We start from the raw sequence: 19460 nt of genomic DNA on the forward strand, positions 1-19460 counted from the left end.
AGACCCTTGAAATAGCCACAGTGTATAGAAGGTACTGAGAAATAACTAAGAACCTATTCTTCAGTCTTCAGAGATGTTTGTCTTTTTTTTCCAGACTACAGCTCTATGTAAATTGAACCTTTGAATCTATGTACAATATTTTTATTCAAGGGGCTGTTTGAATAAAATATTGGTTTGTGACCCCTTGTGCTTTACCCTGTTTTTTTCTGTTTCCCTGCTTTCTCTTTCTGATGGATAGTGACAGCCAAAAAGGGCAAGTATATTCTTGTTGCTCAATTTCCTTCTGTTTACTGCAGTTGATATTTTTCACTTATATTTCTATTCCTACTGGATATTCTCCTCTGTATTCCTCATCTCAGGATTCTCTTCATGATCATTGGGTCCCATAGCAATAGAAAGGGAAAAACAAGTGAAGTATTTTTCTGTTCTCATGCACTTTTTAATATGTTGCTAATCTCTAATCCTTCTTTGTCTAGTCCTTTCAGTGTTCAGTGATATCATCTATTAAAGCCATTTTTTTTGGTAGGATTTACAGTGATGCTACTACGATTGAGATTTTTACACTTTATTACAGAAAATATTAGTAGTATTTTTTTCATATTCTCACAACTCAGCATCACAAATATTTGTATGTATTAGAGTTTATTTCTAGTGAAAATATCTCATTTATTTTCATGTTGCTATACTAATTGAATTTCTTCCTTAAATAAATTATTAGATATTTTCATACTGTTTCCAGTTGTATGTTGTATATAATAATCAAGTAATTTCCTCTACGTTGCAAAATACTGAGAAGCTTAGAATTCATTTAGGAGAAAGTGTCAAATGTTTCTTTCTAAATTCATGGATGCATGCAAAAGTTAGCCAAATAGTTTGATGAGAGAAACAATGGCAAAAATTCCAGTTTACTTACTTGACGTTTGCTCTTCATCTTTTTAGTTACGGAATCACTGAAGTTTGATCGTTTTGATGAAACTGGCTATACATTTTTAGCTCCGAGGTTGGTTGATTTCCCAGTAATAAGTGTTATTTCTGTCTGATCTGATTATTGGCACATGGAGAATACAGATTTGACCAATAAAGCTTAATTTGGTAACAAATTATCAATCTTTTTTCATGCTAGAATGTAAATAGCATCTTCAGGCTCTGATTTCTGCTCATATTGGAGAGATATAAAAACTAATATTGATGTTTTAATGGAAAAAATATTCACATCTGGGTATTTCTTGTGGTTCTGACTTCTAAGATTTTACAACTATTTTTAAAATAAGTTTCATAATACTGACCACAACATGTTTCCCAACTTCAAGACAAAGGGTTTCAAAGCTCTCTATTACTTCAGTATTACTTAATTTTCAATTAATTGAAAATAAAAACTATTAAGTAATTGAAAATGTATTAATTTCATTTGTTTCCTGATGTTTTAGTTTTTTTAAATGTGAAATTCTGCAGTTCTTATTTCCCTTTTAATATTATGTTTGCAAGGAAAACCTGGTATGATAAAGACTTCCTAAAAATTGAGCTCCTCTAAAAGATAGCTATGATAAAGAAAGGAAGTGCTGTACAATTAAGATAATTGAGAATTATTTGGGTTTTTTTAATCTGTTCAATTTCTGTGTACTTTTAAATTTCCATTAATAGATCAATTATTAGATTGATTTATGTGAAGTCTTCTATCTTAAAATGTATCCTAATTCAACTCTTTAATTTTTCTGAAAGACTGAATTTATTGAGAATTAATTGTACCAATTACAGCTTTCAGCAAGTCCCTACTATCCTACAGAACAAAGTCTGTTTGATATGTAGCTCTGCTTAAATGTGAATATTGGTATAGTAAGGTAAATTCTGCCTGTGGTATCTCTGGATTATAGTAAGGCAAATAAAGGGTAATAAGATATGACTTATCTTATGACTAAGAAGTCATATGAAATACTTGAACACACTTCTTTTGTGTGTAAAATTAAATTGATATAAAAGCTCATTTTAAAATGAGAAACCCCCTGTTTTACTCTAAACACTCTACATTTTAATTAAAGTTGTTTAATGTCATTCATCATATAATATTTGCCTCCAAAATGCCCAGTGTCATCTGTTTTTCTTGCTTGCATTCAATTAATTGCCCAGTGATATATTACTTTATTTCATTATACAAGGGGCAGGAGTTTACTGTTTATCTGCTTTGCATATGTCAAAACAAAGAGTGTTTATATGTTCCTGTGGTTTGTACTCTAATAAAATTGCATTTAAAACTTCTCAGAGGTTTATAGAACCTTAATCTATAAATCTGGCCTTAGCTGGGCATGGGGTGTCTATGTTTCACCAGCAGTCCAGGTTCTTTCAGTGCAGTTTAATCCAGAAGCAATTTAAATTCACTGGGCATATTTTTAGTGTATAGACCATGATGTCTTAATATGTCCTACACTACTACTCAGTTTTTTTAGGGAATCTATGCCCTATTTCATACATGCAGTCTTCTTACAATCCAAATCTTAACAAATGCTTAGCAGGCATTTGAACACTTTATTTCCTGCAGTTGTCTGAATAATTGATATGGTAATCAATAAATACTGATCATGGCAGCCAATTGACACAGCAGTACCAGCTACTTCATAGTAGTTGTGCAAGCCTGCTTGGGCTTCTAAATCGTCTGCTTTAGTAGCCCAAGAAAAAAATATATAGAAAACTGATGTTCTGTTGTTTTTCAGAGAATACTGTAACGATGTAAAAAAATCAGAAAACAACACCGAATTCCTATTAAATCTCAATGAATTTATTGACAGAAATACTCCAACCAGTTCATCATGTAAGTACACTTCTCACCTCACTGAAATATTTCCTTAGGAAAACACCTACTTGCGGATGAGAGTTCAGGCTCACATTTTGTGGGTTTGTTATTTTAAGTAGAAATGTATCTAGTGTTGGGATTTTCTGTCCAAGGTAGAGAGTGTAAAATTAGTTTTCAAGTTCTGATATTATTTAAGAAAGTTTGCAGGGCATTATCTATCCTGTGTTTTCCATAATTCCTCTCACCATCTTGCTCAAGCATCAAATAATACTGGTTCATTTTAATACACTCCAAATATTTTTGAGTTTATATTTTCTCGCTTGAGTGTAGCAGCCAAAGTAGGTCTCAAACAGACTGAAAATCTGGTAATGAAATCTTCAACCTGCTTTCTTGTAATTTTATTCCAAAATAAGTAAAGAAGTCCAAGACCAAAATACCCAATAAGCAGAATAAAAGATAAGGAATTTATTTTGCTGGTTCACAAATTGGTTAAAGAGATTTCACTTGGGCTTGAATAGCTTAAGACCACAGATCCATGTAACTGCTGCAATGGTGAGCACTGGACTTTGGGAAGGGATTAATTCATCTTTTGAGACTGAGCCTTAACCTCTGTTTAGAATAAATGAAGAGTTATTACCATCAGTAAGGTGCTAATGCCTTGTTCTCCAGAAAATATCAGTGTTTGGAATTGGTTTGATACATACACACCTGTTTATCATTATTAATAATTTATAAATACTTGGAATAATATTTTTTTTCTTGCTTTGCTGAAGTCTTTTTAACATGTTGCTGTCATGGATAAGTGGTCAATTCAGAAAGAATCTCTGTGCTAGACCATGTAACTGAAGGAATGTCCACTTAGATACGATATCTTCTCACAAAAGGATATTTTTGTGTGCACGTAGGGGTGTTTGGTGTTCTTTTAATAGAATATTTTTGTGTGCACGTAGGGGTGTTTGGTGTTCTTTTAATAGAATAATCTTATTCATTGACACATTGCTGACTGACTGAAATTTTATTTGAATACCTTGACTCAGTCTTGGAAATGAAAACATTCACCTCCAGTGCTTAAAGCAATTAATGATAATTTAATAAAATTTAATAAGACATTAAAATTATGTAATATTTAAGCTAATATTGAGGCCACTTTTTGTGATGTTGTAGTATACAATTGTGCTTAGTAAATACTTATTCCAAAACTTTATCCACTTATTGCTGTATTTCAGTTTGGAGAATGCATCAATTTTTTCTGTCTACTTTTTTCTTATTAATTAAGTTACTTTAAAAATAATCTTCTTAATAAATAAACATTATTAACAGTGTTAAAGGGCTGAGTGGCCATAGAAATTGGCTCAGCTAAAATGCTTTTCAAAAGGAATAACAAATAAAACCCCCACACTGAAATATTCTTCAGTAACTCTGCTAAAGTGTTACTGAAAAAGGTGGTTGAGAAGCACTGACTTCAAAGCATCTTTTCAAAGAAATTCACACATGGCATCTCTGTCTAAGCTACTGATTCAAAATGAGTTTATTTCTTTGTATCCATATTCAGATGACAAATGTGTTTTATTTGAGGACCTGGGACTTAATTGATTTAAATATATTTATAATGTAGTTGAATTTCATTAGGAATTGTTTCCTTGCATCTGTTGAGATAAAAAGTGTTTTAATGAACACATGCTTTAAAAAAAGGTTAATTTGCAGTTTTAGGGGCTTTGCAAAGCTGTGGCCTATACCTTTATCACCTTCCTTATTCCTGTGACACAAACACACATTTTTAGGGTACGAAGAAAATGTTTAAGTGAACTCAGCAGTGTGAGAGCATTTGTCTGACTCTAATTACATGACATAATTTGAAGTTAGGCAGAATGTCTAATATTAAGAGCCACAATTTTTGTGGCTGGAGAATCTTGACAACTCAGATTTGCAATTTAGGCTTTCGCTGAAACTCCATCTCACATGGTTACAGATGACTTACATGTTAACTCTTTTGATAGGTAATACTGACATGATCATGAGACTTTTGCTGGATGCAGGATTTACAATTGAACTTGTCCAAAATTATTGGAGTAAATTGTCGCTGTAAGTATTCTTTTTATTTACTGTGATTTTTTTATGCATTTCAGAGTTTGAAAACAAAATCTTATACATCTGTGTGCATATACAGATACGCAGTTAATGTTACAGAGAATAGGTATTTATTCAGAGTTATGCACTCTAATGGCAACTCTTGACATAGAAATTTGTGAGAATTTCAGTCAGTTTTCATTTTAAATCTTTTTATTTACAGCGATGGAGTTGTTGCACAATTTGTTGTTACAGATGGTGGAATTACTAGAGTGTTCCCCAAAAGGTAAGAATTATTACAAAATAATATGATATTTTGATGCATGAAAGGGTGGACTGTTAAAGAGTGGCTTTATTGAATGAAAAACTACAGTCTTCTACGGTCTAATTTGTACTGATAGCTATGAAATTAATGGAATGTCTTGTTTTTCTTTGATTTTACCTGTGTCACTGCTTGAAACTAATCTGTCCAATTATTTTCATGACAGGCCCTTGTAATACAAGTTTCTAATCAGTGTAGAGTAGCAGCAAAACTATGCCTTTGTAGTAGCAGTGGGACCATGCTAATTCCTAATTACTCCCAAGCATTCAGTTGTTTGACAGACTGCAAATATTGGAAAGTAGTAGGTGATATATATATATTTTTAGACTAAAATGAGACCTAATGGTCCAGAGACTTCAAGAGAGAAAAATGTATCATTATCAGAGGACAAAAAGGGAATGTGACATGCAATAAACTATATACACCCCCACGAGTGACTGGGAATAATGAGAGCACCAGTACAGATCTACTGGTAAATGGCAAATGTATCTATTTTCTTAGGTTTCCCCAAAATGTGAAAATGGCAATGAATTTTACTTCCCAAGTGAGTTTCTTTCCTATTTTGAGATATTCATGATATTAAATCTTTTAGGATTAAGCTCAAAGTATGGCATGTGCTGTAAAGGTTCCTTCAGATTTAAGTAGTGTTGCAGTTGTATTTGTCACAACAAATCTAAAAGTGATGAGACTAAATTAGTGGTTTTCCAAGAATACTATTTTTTTCCCCCAAAGTTTGTTTGTTTGGAGTTTTTCTAATGATTACACCTGTCTTTTAACCAGTGAAAATTGACAGTTCCTGAGGACTATAAGAATGAATCTCACATTTTCCAACTGTGAAACACTGAAAGAAAACAACCCACAGCACAGACTTAATGAGACTCTAAAGTGACTTTTTTTGATTTGTATGTTTTTTTAATTTAGGGCAGGAGAAGATTGGTTGGAAAACGCTGAAACTTATGAAGTCAGCTTCTATAAGAGGAGTTTAGATAATGACAACTATATTTTCACAGCTCCATACTACAACAGTAAGTCATCACAGTTTAGAATTGTCAGAGCTATCTAGTTCAATATAAGTAGAGGTTTTCCATATCAGATGAACTCACTGACAAAAGATGCAAGCATGACACTTCATACGGACAGAAATCTTGGGATAATATTCATTATTAAGGGAAAGCTAGGAGGCACTAAACAAGATTATCATAATTTGTCAACTACTCTGGTGGCCCTGTGTGCTCAGAATTAACCTAAGTGCAAACATCCAGAGTACTGGTGTTCATTCAGTGGATTGAAACACTGCTTTACAGAGATACTTCAGCAGAATTATTTTAACATAAAGTGAAATAAAATTGCACTCAGAGACAATTACACTACCGAAAAATCCTAACAGAGCTGAGTTCTGTATACTGTCTCAGCACCCCCAGCACTTGGGGGGACCAAGTATAAGGGTCCAGAGTCCATAACTCCATCCACTGCACCACTAGTTAGTTCAAACTTTGCTTTTGAATTCTATTTACAATTGCACTTGTTCACCAAAACCAGTTAGTCTGAGATATTGTGACATTTAAAACCTATATGAGCACAATAGCAAGTGCTTATTGATGTGAGAAACATTAGTCTTCTCAAGTTTGTCGAAAAACAGATGCGCCCACAAATCTCTTACTCCTTTCTTAAACATATGGTATCCAACACTTCACTACTGTTTTTTCATAATTATTTATTTTTCTCAGTAAAATGTAAAGATGTTAATTAGTAAAATTCCCTGAAGCCTTTGCTGCTCTTCAAATAGCTCCAGGGAATCTATTTTTAACTTGCCTTTTCATGTTAAGCAATGTTGAAAACAGTTTCAAGTCTGTCAGAGCAGAAATTGTACATTAGTGAGTCATGTCAGTATGTCCTGCATTGAAAAATACACAGACATCAGGATAAAATCTTTGGTTCTGATCCTGGTTTTAACAGAGTTGCTGACATGTGTACAAGTATTCATGGCTCTGTTTGCAGAAGAAAATGCTATAGTTAAATTTATGAAGCATTAAAAAAGAACAAAAAGAAGAAAAGTAAGCACAAATATTTCTTAGTCATGACAGTGTTTGTGATCTAAGGAGATAAATGTGTACTGCACCTGGGTCAGTGCTTTTGGACAAGGATTTTTTTAAATCATTCTGGTATTTGAATAATAATAGATTTAAGTTTCAGAGGAAAAGGCCCTCATGTCACCCTAACTTCTTTTTCTATTTTTTTTTTCTCTTCTATACTGTCAGAAAGTGGTGCCAATAGCTATGAATCAGGTATTATGGTAAGCAAGGCTGTGGAAATACAAGTTGATGGGAAACTTCTGAAGCCAGCAGGTAAGATAGAGTAGTACTGAAACTCGAAATACTTTATTTATTTTTGTTGCTCAATAGCGAATTGGAAATTTAATTGAGATTTCAAAGGAACTTCACTCTATAATAACATTATTTTCTCTGAGACAGTTTTAATCTTGCTAGTGGAAATCTGTTTGCATTTGAGTAAGAGTATTTAATTTACTAGTCTCATGAATGATGTTGATGATCGGACAACTGAACAAAAATCGTATTTCATCCTTCTCCACTTCAGTGATTTAGATGTCTTTATAATTTCTCCCCCTTTTTTAGAATTATACAGTTACCTTTTTTTTCCCTTCATTTAACTAAAAAATAACTTTCATGTATTTCTTGTTAGTTGTTGGAATAAAAATTGATGCAACCAGCTGGATGGAAAATTTCACAAAAACTACAATCAAGAGCCTGGTAAGCAATTGACCAAGTCTTTTTTGAACTTTATTTGCATTTCTCAAAGCTTCAGATGCAAATAGGTTTACTGTCTCTTTGTGCCAGAGTCACACTGATGCACAGTTGCCAAGTAGTTGTGGTATTTAAATCATCCAAATGCACAAAATAAATCTATGTTGAAATAGGCCGTATTTTGTACGTGTCTTGCTTTCATAATTATAAGACATGGATAGAGACAAAGAAAAATGACATATTCTAGCTAGTATTAAGACTATGCCATAGCAGTGAATAAAACTGTAAAACAATTGATTAATCTTCTTTTATTTAATATCCAGGATGGGTAAGCAGTGAACAGTGAGGATTTATATTGCAACCGACATCACAGCATTTTAGCAGAACTTAATGAAATATGTGCTTAACCATTTCATTCCGTACATCTAATGTGTAATACATCTGAGGTGTAAATGGGAAGGAGGAAAGGTTAAATAAAAAGAAAATATGGAATTGATAGTGAATTGTGGAAGAAATGGCACAAAATGAAGAAACTTAAATAACATAAGTTTCTTACTGGGTGAGGCAATGTTGCTTGGTTGGTTGTATGTTCAGGGAATCAGTAAGAGAGTCTGGCTGGTTTGGGTATTGGGGCTGCAGTTCAATGGGGAGGCAAGTGCATTGCCTAAGTGTCAGAACAGTTAAGGACAAAATGCATAAGTGAAAGATGGAAAGTAGAATGAATATTTCAGAAATAATCCTGATGACTCCTGCATCACCTGGTAGTTGTTTTGCTGAGGACACAATGCGAGGACACAGCTGTGTGTGTACGTGTACACATACTACATACTGCAAGAACATGAAAAAACCCGTTAGGAATCAAAGCCATAAAAGCCAGCTGGGTTGATGGACTTCCTTTATCACACAAGGTTCCCATGCTTTGAAGCTTTTCTTGGTCAAAGAAGACATTTTTGAAGGCTTTCTTTCCAAACTCCAAACACATGGGAACGCTCCTATTCTTTCTGGTTTACTTTATGTTCACATCACTGACATTCTGGCAAGTACTCCAAACTATTTATGTATACTCAGCATAGTGTTAAAGGGTATCAGATTCTTTGAGAAGGGCAGTCAAGATTGTGCTATTGATAATTACAGAATACAGGTTGTTAAGAGAGATATTTCTGATAAATGACACACACTCAAAATTGAAGTTTATATACAGATATTGAAAATAGAATCATTTTTTCTTGTCTTGAATGATTAATATAGCTTCAAAATACAGTTTATTTTGTAACATTTTTATGAAGATTACCATATTTCTGGTTTTTTTAGTGCAACAGTGAAATCTGTGGCTGTGAAAGAAATAGCATGGTAAGAAAATGTTCAATTTATGAATATCTGCCAGAGTATTGAAATTCAGTGTTCTCTAGATCTAAAACAGATTCTATCACTATTATTTTAGTCGTAATTCCACAGAAAACAGAACTTAGTTGTTTACGTCTTGAGAAAGATGAAGGTTAGGAGGGGAAGGGGGGAAAGAGGGCATAAAATCAATAAAATCAGGTGAAGTGGTTATGGTGATGAAGTTATGAGAACAAGTGTAAACAAAAATATACAGGAAAAGCAATAGAGAATGATGTCAAGAAAAATGTGATAAAAATATAACAATAATTTGCAAAACAGGAGACAAATCCTGAGGGGGAAAAAATAAAATAATAACTTCTAAAAATACTAAAAAAAAAAAAAAAAAAAAAAAAAAAAAAAAAAAAAAAAAAAAAGAGTAACTCAGAGAAGGGTAACTGCAAAATTTAGAACCACCAAAGTCCATAACGTGCCTTTCCACAGCCACTGGTTCCCAGCACATTCAGGATCAGGGGATCCTATAGCTCTACTGGCACCCAGAAGAGCCCAGATCCAGGGACTGTCACCATATCAGGTTCTGCCATGTGCTTAAAAGCTTTTCTGTGCTCAGGTCTTCTGAGTGTTTTGAGGAATGTGAAGAACATTAAATGCAAGAATTACAGCAGAAAGGGTACTGTGGGGAGTTATCTATTTGACCTCACTGCTATCTCTCCAATCTCTGGCTGCAAGAATCTTTTACAAAGTGCAAAGCATATGGAATCAGTGGGTTTCCCATTCCTGCACCTGACACCTGGAATAATCCCACTACAGTCCTTGACAAGTGAAAATAATCACACCTAGCAAGCTGGGAGCCTGCCCTTAAGATTTTTATCATTGAAAGCTGCGAATGGAAAAGTACTTTAAATATGGCTGAAGCACATGAGAAGCTGTAGCCCCTTATTATGAACTGAGTTCCAGTTATAATCAGATTTAATAAGGATATAGCACTCTTGGAACTAACAAAGTATTGAGCAAATAAGAATTTGCAAAACAACTTTTATGAAATTAAGCCACAAATAAGCCTTTGATCTGTTCAAACTTTTATTATACAGATAATCCTAATTATTATAACTTAAAATTGGCCTTTGGCTATTGGTTTGTGATTTGAAGATACTCTGATGTCTTGGAAAAAAAAAAGTGGCTTCTTACAGAGTGTTCTATTGACAAATCATTCCTGTAAACATATTTCACTTTCTTACAATAGCATGTAGACTGCGTTATCCTTGATGATGGTGGATTTCTTTTGATGTCCAATCGAGATGAATATACACAACAGGTATGTATATTCTTTAAGAACAGTACATGAAAACCAATAGGAAGAAGTTAAAAGAGAAAAAAGAAAAGCATTTAACTGTCAACTTAATCTAAAGATTTCTGAATCACAAAAATACTGCCAGATTAGAAATTCTAGGAGATTTGTTAGTGTTTTTTAGTTTTCTTTATAGATGAAGATGCCAAACTTGCTACCAAGTTTCATTCTTTGTGCTTTGCCATTAGGCTGGTAGGCTGCCAATGGACTTAAGAGGATGAGGCCAAAAGTACGTTATCCACACACCTTCTTTCTCATATTCTTCTTGCTCTTCCCCAGGCAGGGTTTCATTGATGCTACATTTACCAGTTACTGTCTAAATGGGGAATTTAGAACTGTGCATTTTGTTATGAGAAAAATAATTGGAAATGTTTTACCATATCTCTCTGTATTTCCCCATCAGATTGGAAGATTCTTCGGTGAAATTGATCCTGGCCTGATGCGAAACCTGATTAACATGTCCCTGTATGCCTTTAACAAGTCTTATGACTATCAGTCAGTCTGTGATCCCGAAGAAGAACCAAAGCAAGGAGCTGGACTTCGTTCTGCTTATGTGGTCAGTAGTCCCATGTGCAGTAGCTGACAATCCATTGAAAGTCTGCACATGTTTATACATGTTTATATAAATAAAATTACCTCTTACTTTTTTTTTATTTTCTCCAGCCTACAATAACAGATATTTTGCAGCTTGGATGGTGGGCTTCAGCAGCAGCCTGGTAAGTATGAGTGTGTAGGAAATCTCTATCCAAATTCTAATTATTCAGTGGGCTGAAACTTTATTTGACTTGGATTTTTTTCCTCCATAAAAGTTCTCTGGACCCTTTGTTTCTGCAGTTTCTCATCATGAAAATTCTTAGCTATGTCTCAAACATGACTGTTTTGTCAACAGTTCAATTAAAAACTGCTCTTGACAGGTTTTGTGATTGTGCGTTCTGACTACAAAATCAGCTTCAGGAAGCAGAGTTTGGATTAATGGTCTAGGTATGATGGGCAATTGTGAAGTCTAAATTATCACATTTTGAATTATTGATCACTTGGTTTCCTATTTCAGTATATCATCCTTGCCTTTTTCTAGTAAGAAGTCCTAAGAAAATCAATGTTCGCTTTTCAGTGAATCATTTTACAAAACACATGAATCATAGAATCATTTGGGTTGGAAAAGAGTCTTTAATAGTCATTGAGTCCAACTTTCCGTGCAATGAGCAGGCCCATCTTCAACTAGATCAGAGCCCCATCTCACCTGACCTTGAATGTTGCCAGGGATGAGACATCTCCACCTCTATATGAAACCTGTGCCAGTGTTTCACCATCGTTATTGTAAAAAAAAATCTTCCTTGTATCTAGTCTGAATCTTTCCTCTTCTTCTGGTTTAAAACTATCACCCCTCATCCTACTGGAACAGGTCCTGCTATAGTTTGTCTTCATCTCTCTTAAAAGCCCCCTTTAAGTCCTGAAAGGCCACAATAAGGTCTCCTGGGAGCCTCTTTTTATTCAGACTGAACCCCAGCTCTCTCAGCCTTTCAGCCTTTCCTTACAGCAAAAGCACTCCATTCCTCTGATCATTTTTGTGGCCTTTGTCTGCAGCCACTTACAGGCCCATGTTTTTCTGTGCTGAGGACTGCAGAGCTGACACAGTGCTCAGGTGGGGTATTTTACCTTTTTCAGAGCCATGTTGATTGACACTCATATCAGCTACTTCCCTCAGCTCCTTCCTTATGGAGATAAGTAATTGTCATTGATGTGGTGCTTTTGCTGTGGTGTAAATTGCACCCTTAGAGACTGGTCCTTTTCTAAAGATTCATTATATACTTTTCCCTAATAATAATTACCAAACTGCAATAAATTAGCTCCTTTACAAAGTTAAGAGTTAAAATATGTAGCTGCTGAAAAACGCTATAATAATTTTCTCACAGAAGCACTATGAAGACAGTATGTTGTTTTTTATTGTTCATTACATTTAGTGAACAGGAAGAAAAATAATCTTGGTTTTCTTGGACAACAGCAAGATTCAAAAATTGGAGATGGGCAATAATCCAGAAGAGAAACTTGAGTTCTTTTACACAGAGAAACTTCAGTTTATCAGTGTTCAAATCAGACTCAGCGGTCTGGTCTCAATTTAGACCTGAGGTTTATTTTGTGTGATGCTTAACTTGAAAGCACAACATTAAAGTACTTTACTATGGCCATGTTTTTAATGGAATCTAGGTCAGAAGCAGGCAGAGAAGGCCATTAAGCAAGCAAAGTGAAAAGAGATGGCCAAAAATGGATTCAGTGAGGCACCTAGCAAAAGCAAGTACAGGGAAATAAGAGAAACCAGGTTATTAAAGAAAGCTATAGTGTTTCAGGCAAAAAATGTGGAATAAAGGTGTAAGCTATCATTTTTAAAATTTATATGGCATACATCAGCATTTGGTTAAGACAGTACGTGTCCTTTCTCCTTCATGCTCCTTTAAGTCAGGAGATTTAGGAGTTTTCCCAGGCTGCCTTTTTTGTTCAGTTCCCTGTAAATTCTGAGGTAAGCCATTACAAAGGATTACTATTTTTCAGCAAATTGCATCACCATTGAATAGAATCAGGTCTCTTCTGATCCATAACTGCTCTGTGCTGTCCCTCTGATGATTCAAGGCACACAGTTGTGGATGTAAATCCAGAACTCCTTCAGGGAATGCCTCCATGGGGAAGGTGACAGGCATATTCAGCTTCTTTACATAGGAATCTCACTAGAAAAGCAGAAAAAAACTTTCAGGTTGAAAGAAGTTACTCAGTCCCTTCTCTCTGCACAACAAGTATTAGAAGAGAATGAGATGAGATTGGGTCATATTTCTGGGTAGAAGCAAGCCTAAAACTTGACAGCTGGAAAATACAGCTTAGGAAGGTTAAAGAGAAGCATGGAGTCAAAATATACCTGTTGCACTTCTTGTTTTGACAGGCTGGTAGAGGAGAAAGGGTCTGTGTGTGTGGCAAGCTGATACCTACTTTAAGTAAATAAAATTGGGAAAAATGCCATCATAAGTGAAGAAAAAAAATAAATAGAGCTCTTTTTAAGCTTAAGTATTTTGGCAGCATATATAGGAAGAAAATGTAGTCCGTGGCTCATGAGCAAGAACAGAGATGATTTTAAAAGTCAAGTGTTACAGTAATGCTTTTTTAAAATATAGTATTCCAGTGTTGATCTCCTTCTCAGAGATTTAATGAACCTTAATGAGTGTAAAGTATCTAATTCAGGAGCATGTTCCTTGGGTGTGTTAAAAAGGAGTTCCAGTTGGTTGAAGTTGTAGAGAAACACCAACATGCCTCTTCCACCTCCAACAGATGTATAAAATGGGGGCAGGGATGGTGTGATAACATTTCCATTATGTGACTTGTGGGCACACATTACAGCAAATCTGTACAGTAAAATAAAAGATTAGTGTGAAAGACCTGTGAAAATGTGGGAAAAGAAAACCAGAGTTACACTGGAAGGTTTAAAGAAACACAGCTTTGATGACTGAAAAAAGCACAAAAAATATTGTTAATGACTTATATTTGAGTATTTTTAAGTATCCATTAAAATAAAAAGAAGAAAATGAGCCTTTGAAAATAAATGTATTTGTCTTTCTGTGTTCAGGTCTATCTTACAGCAGCTGTTTTTGAGCTTGACTTTTCCACGGTTCCTTGAAGCAGGTAAGTCAAAAGGATATTAAAGAGTCATCTTTGAGTGAAGTAGAAGGTAAGAATCTAGGCCAGGGGACATATTTGGGTCTCCCCATTATGTCTGTGACTTAAAAATGTCATTTGTTTATTTGTTTATTCATTTATTTATTTATTTTATATCAGCTGATATGGAAGATGATGATTTCGGTGCTGCCCTGCCTAAAACAAGCTGTATCACTGAGCAAACTCAATATTTCTTTGAAAACAATGATAAATCCTTTGGTGGGATTGTAGACTGTATAAACTGCTCCAGGTAAAACTTCTTCAATATAAGTAATAACTTCGGGATTTTATTTATTTTGCAAAATATAAGGACACTATTATAAGAAGCAAAAATATATTTTGGCTAAAATTCACCAAACTTACATAAGCAGGACAAAGAATAGAGGCAGGCAAATTGCATTCTCTTTTTATTTGTTCAGAATTAATTTTAATTTTGAAGAATTATAGAAATGCTTTAGTCAGTTTTTTGCATTATAGTCTGTGCTCCATGAAAATTGTATTTTTATCTTTGTCCCAATTTGTTTTCTTTTAATTTATTATGTCAACTTAAAAAGCATTCTGCAGTATCCCAAGGGATATGATCTTCTCTAATCTGGTTATGTATCAGAATTTTGACTGTCAAGAAGATTATGCAATTTATCTTCTAATTTATCTTCTAGTTGATAGTGCTCGTTATTAAGAGCCACGAGTCCTATAAAGCAAAAGAAGGTATTATATTTTTTATTTAAAAAATTACTCTCCAAACACCATAAGGAGGCCTCTTGGAGATGATATTTAATAATATGTGAAAAAATTGTATACTTCAGAAAGATAGCATCTGGGATCTAGATTTCTGTTTCATACAAGAACCTGCTGGGGTTTTTCATACATTTTGAGCTTCTGAAAACATCTTAGAAATTAGAATTAATAGCCAGATTTCAAACAAAAAAAGATAATATTGCAAGCCAGGAAAGAAAGAAAGAGAGCTTTGGAGAATGCTGAAGACAGCCAAAACAGGCAGACATTTTTTAAACTTCTGTACTTCCTCCTCCATGATCCTAGCATGTATTTGGTTTATTAATAAACTGAAAACGACCCTACTACCTTAAATACCTTTTGCAGAATTATGTGGGCATAAAAATACAACAAATACGCAACGTGCATATTCCATGCTTTTCCCTCACCCTTCTTACAGACAGGTTTATGTTTTGGGGTTTTGTTTGTTTGTTTTTGTGGTTGGGGTTTTTTTCTGTTAATTGATGCTGAACTGATGTTATTTCTCAGTACAGAGAAATAGTGGTAGCAGTACAGAGCTAACTATCAACTCAATTAGAGTAATTTTATGCTCTTTTCCATTTTTTCAACTAAGTCTAGTTGAAAAAGGATACGATGGAAATGTCAAAAAGATTACAAAATTTATTATAAATCTTTCTTACTGTTTGTTAATAAAAAAGATAAACAGTAGCAAGCAGACAAAATCTGTGAAACTGGATTATTTTATTTCAATACTGTGAGTCCTTCTCAAATACAATTTTCCTTACTTCATTTAAACATAGTTTTTTGTTGACTTTTTTTTCCAGACTTTATCATGCAGAGAAGATTTCAAACACCAATCTAGTGTTCATTATTAGTGACAGCCAACTGCTGTGCCGTTCTTGCGACCCAAAGCCACTGATGCAAGCAGAGAAGCCGGGTATCCTTTAAAAATCATGTTATTTAGTTGTGTGGATTGATTTTTGGCTATGGGATACTGCAATCTATTTGGGGAGAAATGGCCCACTTATCTACATTATTACTGTGGTTGCCATTGGAATACTTGAAGTAGCAGGTATTTGTGGGTGTTATCACAAATCATGTGAAGCAGCAGTCATTGAGGTAGAGAGCAAAGCTGTTATTTGTGAGAATTCAGACAGAAATGGGCTCACAGGAATTTAATGAAGTTTTAAAAAAGCAGATACCAAACCTTGGGCCCAGGACAGAATACTTGCTCAGCTACACAGGCTAGGGACAGAGTGACAGAAATATTTGCAGGAAAAAGCCAGAGGTTCATGGTGGGCATGAAGTTGACCCTGAGTTGGCACTGCGCCTTGCAGACATGTGGGCTGGTCACATGCCAGGCTATGACAGCAAGAGTGTAGTCGGTAGACTGTGAGAACTGATCCATCCCAACTCTTCAGCACTGGTGAGACCACATCTGGAGTTCTGTGTGCTTCTCAGGACCATACTGGCATACAGGAGGGAGTCTAGTGTCGGGCCACCAAAGAGGTTGGCATCTGAGATGACAAGCAAGGAAAGCCTGAGTGTGCTGGGTTTGTTCAGCCTTTAGAAAAGACAAAGGTATGTCAGTCTAGAGAAATAACAAATAAAAAGGCCAGGATAGGAGTGTTGGGTCATGAAAAGTTGAGATGTTGCATGCTGGTTAGTTGATGAAGGCACTTTAGTGTGTGCCAGTGTCAAAGACGAGCTTGCTTCTTGTGGTAACTGCATCAGCAATCAAAGGCTAGAGTTCATCCAGCTGCACAGAATTTCTTCAGAGCTTGCTGGAGTCATAGGTGGCTTACATGCTAGGCAGAGTTCTTGCGACACAAGCATTGAAGTTAAAAGCATATGTGAAAGTCAGTTTTAATTTACAACCACTTTCATGCCAGTCTCTCTGTTTTAGCCTGTTCACTGCAGTAGATACCTGTAGGTGATGGTGATGGAAATACATAAAACCAATATACATATTCTAGGTCAGGAGAAAGTCACCTCAGCCATTCTCTTCTATGTAGGCTTGAGGACAGAGTGCCAGAAGTGGTAAATCAAACCATAATTTGGATTACTGTGACAGAACAAGGAAAACAATTAGTAATACCTCCGTCCACATCAGGAAGTTAGTTAAGACAGCCTCTCCCACTCCTGAAAGAAAAGCAGATGGTGATACAGATGACTGTGTTTCTTTGGCACAAGCAATGCATTCATTGCCACATTAATAAAACTGGAATTCCATCTACGCTTGGGCTGAAAAGGAAGTTACATTGGGGTGTCATCACAGAACTATGTAAACTTAGCCTAATATTCTAATTGGCTTCAGTCCATTAGAGTTTGATAAACTGTTTCCACTGTCTGAATTTATGGACAGCACTCACTATAGAAAATGAAGCATGATGGATGGGAAAGGGCACATGACTTGCATTTCCCTGTGGAGCCCAAAACTACTAGAAAGAAGTAAATTACCTAAAGTGGCAGTCAGAACAGCTGGGGGCGGGGGGGTTCCTTTATATTGACTAAAGGAACTATTTTATTTTTGTTCAGCTATGCAGTACTAAGCTATTCAACTCTTTTCTGTAACTAAGGTACATAGTGAAATGCAGATGTAGCATAACATCTCCCAAGCAGACAAAATGACCTTTGGGTGCTATTGAGATGATTATTATTATACTTTGCTTCCTTTTGGCTGGTACAGCTTTGCTTATGCAGCCTCTTGGAACATTTTTGTGTTTCAACTTCCCTTTCAGTTGAGCCACAGCTGAGAAAAGGGGAGATGAGTCTGATAACTTTTGAATGAAGGCAGATGCAGTTCTGCAGAAATAAATTCCCCATCATCTTGCCTTCTCTTTTCTTTGGCCTCTCCACTTGTTGCACTGAAGCTGCTGTACTGCTCCATGGTAGTGAATGAACAGGATGGCTTCAAGTGTAAATTAGAGCTACTAAGATAGGTTCTGACATTCTATTCTTTTAATAGATTTAATATGTGTACTACCTGGAGTGGAATAAAACAAAGCTTAGCATACTGAATGTAATATATGCAGGTTTCACCAGAAGGCTGTTTTGCAGTTTTCCATATCCATGCCTTTCAAGTCTGCTGCAATGACTTGTGCCCCTCATTAGCCAGAGGCACATGTGAAGAACAATTTAACACCAGCAATTAAAGATTTCAGAGATGTGAGCTAAAGCATATATTCAGTTAGCTAATTAATAACATGTCACCTTTCTCTCCTGCTGTTCTGCTGATAGTATGGACAGTGTTTTTTCTCTGTCTGCCTTCATCACTGAAATGCTGATGGGATCTCAGTAGTTCCCCTGTCATTTGCTACAAAGCCTACAGTGGCACAATATTTTCTATGGTATTTGGGGTAATGTAAGTGTACCCATACTAGAATCAGTAGTTTTGACAGATTTTCACTGCTATGTTCAACCTGTATATGACATTACTTTTCAAAAAAAGTTTAATTGCTTTTACTGTGTATCTTGATTATAGCAGAGTAACTCAGTGGTAACATAAATTCATCAGCAACATTGAAAGTTTACTGCTTTATGAAATATTTTCTGGGGTATTTATGCAATGATAAAAAAAACAATACAGAAAATGTTAAAAGAACTCAGCTTTTATTTTATTTCTGTTTATGGTTCTAAAAGTATTCGAAAAAGTTGTGCAGGATAATAATTTTCCTGATTATAGCAGTATAAAAAAAGGTATTTCATTTTGATTTTTCTAAATGTTTGGGTTGGGTTTCTTGAATATTGATGTTTATTTCAGCACTATCTGAATTAGTGTAAATCTTCTCTCCTGCCATAAAAATAAAAACAGAATGTTGATCCTGCTCTTGTATAAAGCATGAAAAACAGTGACGCTCCTTAACCAGAGAAACAGATGAAGGGCCAAATCCATGTGAAATGGTCAAACAACCTAGATACAGAAAGGGTCCTGAAATCTGTTTTGATGAAGCCAAACAGGTAAAATTGAAGTTGTAAGACTTTAAGACTCCCTTTAAAAGCAATTGTAGAGCAGCTTTAGACAATCAGTGAAAACTGTTTAAATGTACCTTGGTGCCTGGTAACCTTTTTATCACCAAACATACTGTTCACTCTAGACCATAGCCACTTTATTTCAATGAACATAAACTTAACAGCTGCTTTCTTATCTTCTGTCCTATAACCATTGCACTTTCACACATGATTCCCACTAAAATATCATTAGTGAGCATAAAACTGTTGGTTTGTGTATGGTGCTGTGAAATTCAGTTCTTCAATGGCTTGCACAAGTATACAATAATCTTGGCTTAGAAGTAGTATTTTTATAATAATGTTTCCAAATATTATTTAAAGTATTGTTAAATTATTAAAATTTTATATATGTTTCAGGATGTTGTTTTTAATTCTGCAAATTGTACTGCCTTT

At 35.0% G+C, this 19460-nt stretch overlaps 1 protein-coding gene across 4 annotated transcripts in view; it reads left to right on the forward strand.

The window, feature by feature from the left end:
- CACNA2D1 (calcium voltage-gated channel auxiliary subunit alpha2delta 1) overlaps positions 1-19460 on the forward strand; it is a 359436-nt gene that overhangs the window by 328046 nt on the left and 11930 nt on the right. For 3 of the 4 annotated variants that reach the window (XM_064421876.1, XM_064421879.1, XM_064421878.1), the window contains 16 exons: positions 239-253; positions 940-1000; positions 2706-2803; positions 4783-4867; positions 5076-5138; positions 6096-6199; positions 7433-7519; positions 7875-7942; positions 9248-9286; positions 10521-10592; positions 11029-11181; positions 11289-11341; positions 14233-14288; positions 14442-14571; positions 15881-15993; positions 18934-19016. In XM_064421876.1, the coding sequence (XP_064277946.1) occupies positions 239-253; positions 940-1000; positions 2706-2803; positions 4783-4867; positions 5076-5138; positions 6096-6199; positions 7433-7519; positions 7875-7942; positions 9248-9286; positions 10521-10592; positions 11029-11181; positions 11289-11341; positions 14233-14288; positions 14442-14571; positions 15881-15993; positions 18934-19016 (1280 nt within the window). The remainder of the gene's footprint in view (positions 1-238; positions 254-939; positions 1001-2705; positions 2804-4782; positions 4868-5075; positions 5139-6095; positions 6200-7432; positions 7520-7874; positions 7943-9247; positions 9287-10520; positions 10593-11028; positions 11182-11288; positions 11342-14232; positions 14289-14441; positions 14572-15880; positions 15994-18933; positions 19017-19460) is intronic. The other variant, XM_064421877.1, reaches the window with a different exon arrangement.

This window comes from Passer domesticus, chromosome 5 (assembly GCF_036417665.1).
Source record: "Passer domesticus isolate bPasDom1 chromosome 5, bPasDom1.hap1, whole genome shotgun sequence".
NCBI lineage: Eukaryota > Metazoa > Chordata > Aves > Passeriformes > Passeridae > Passer > Passer domesticus.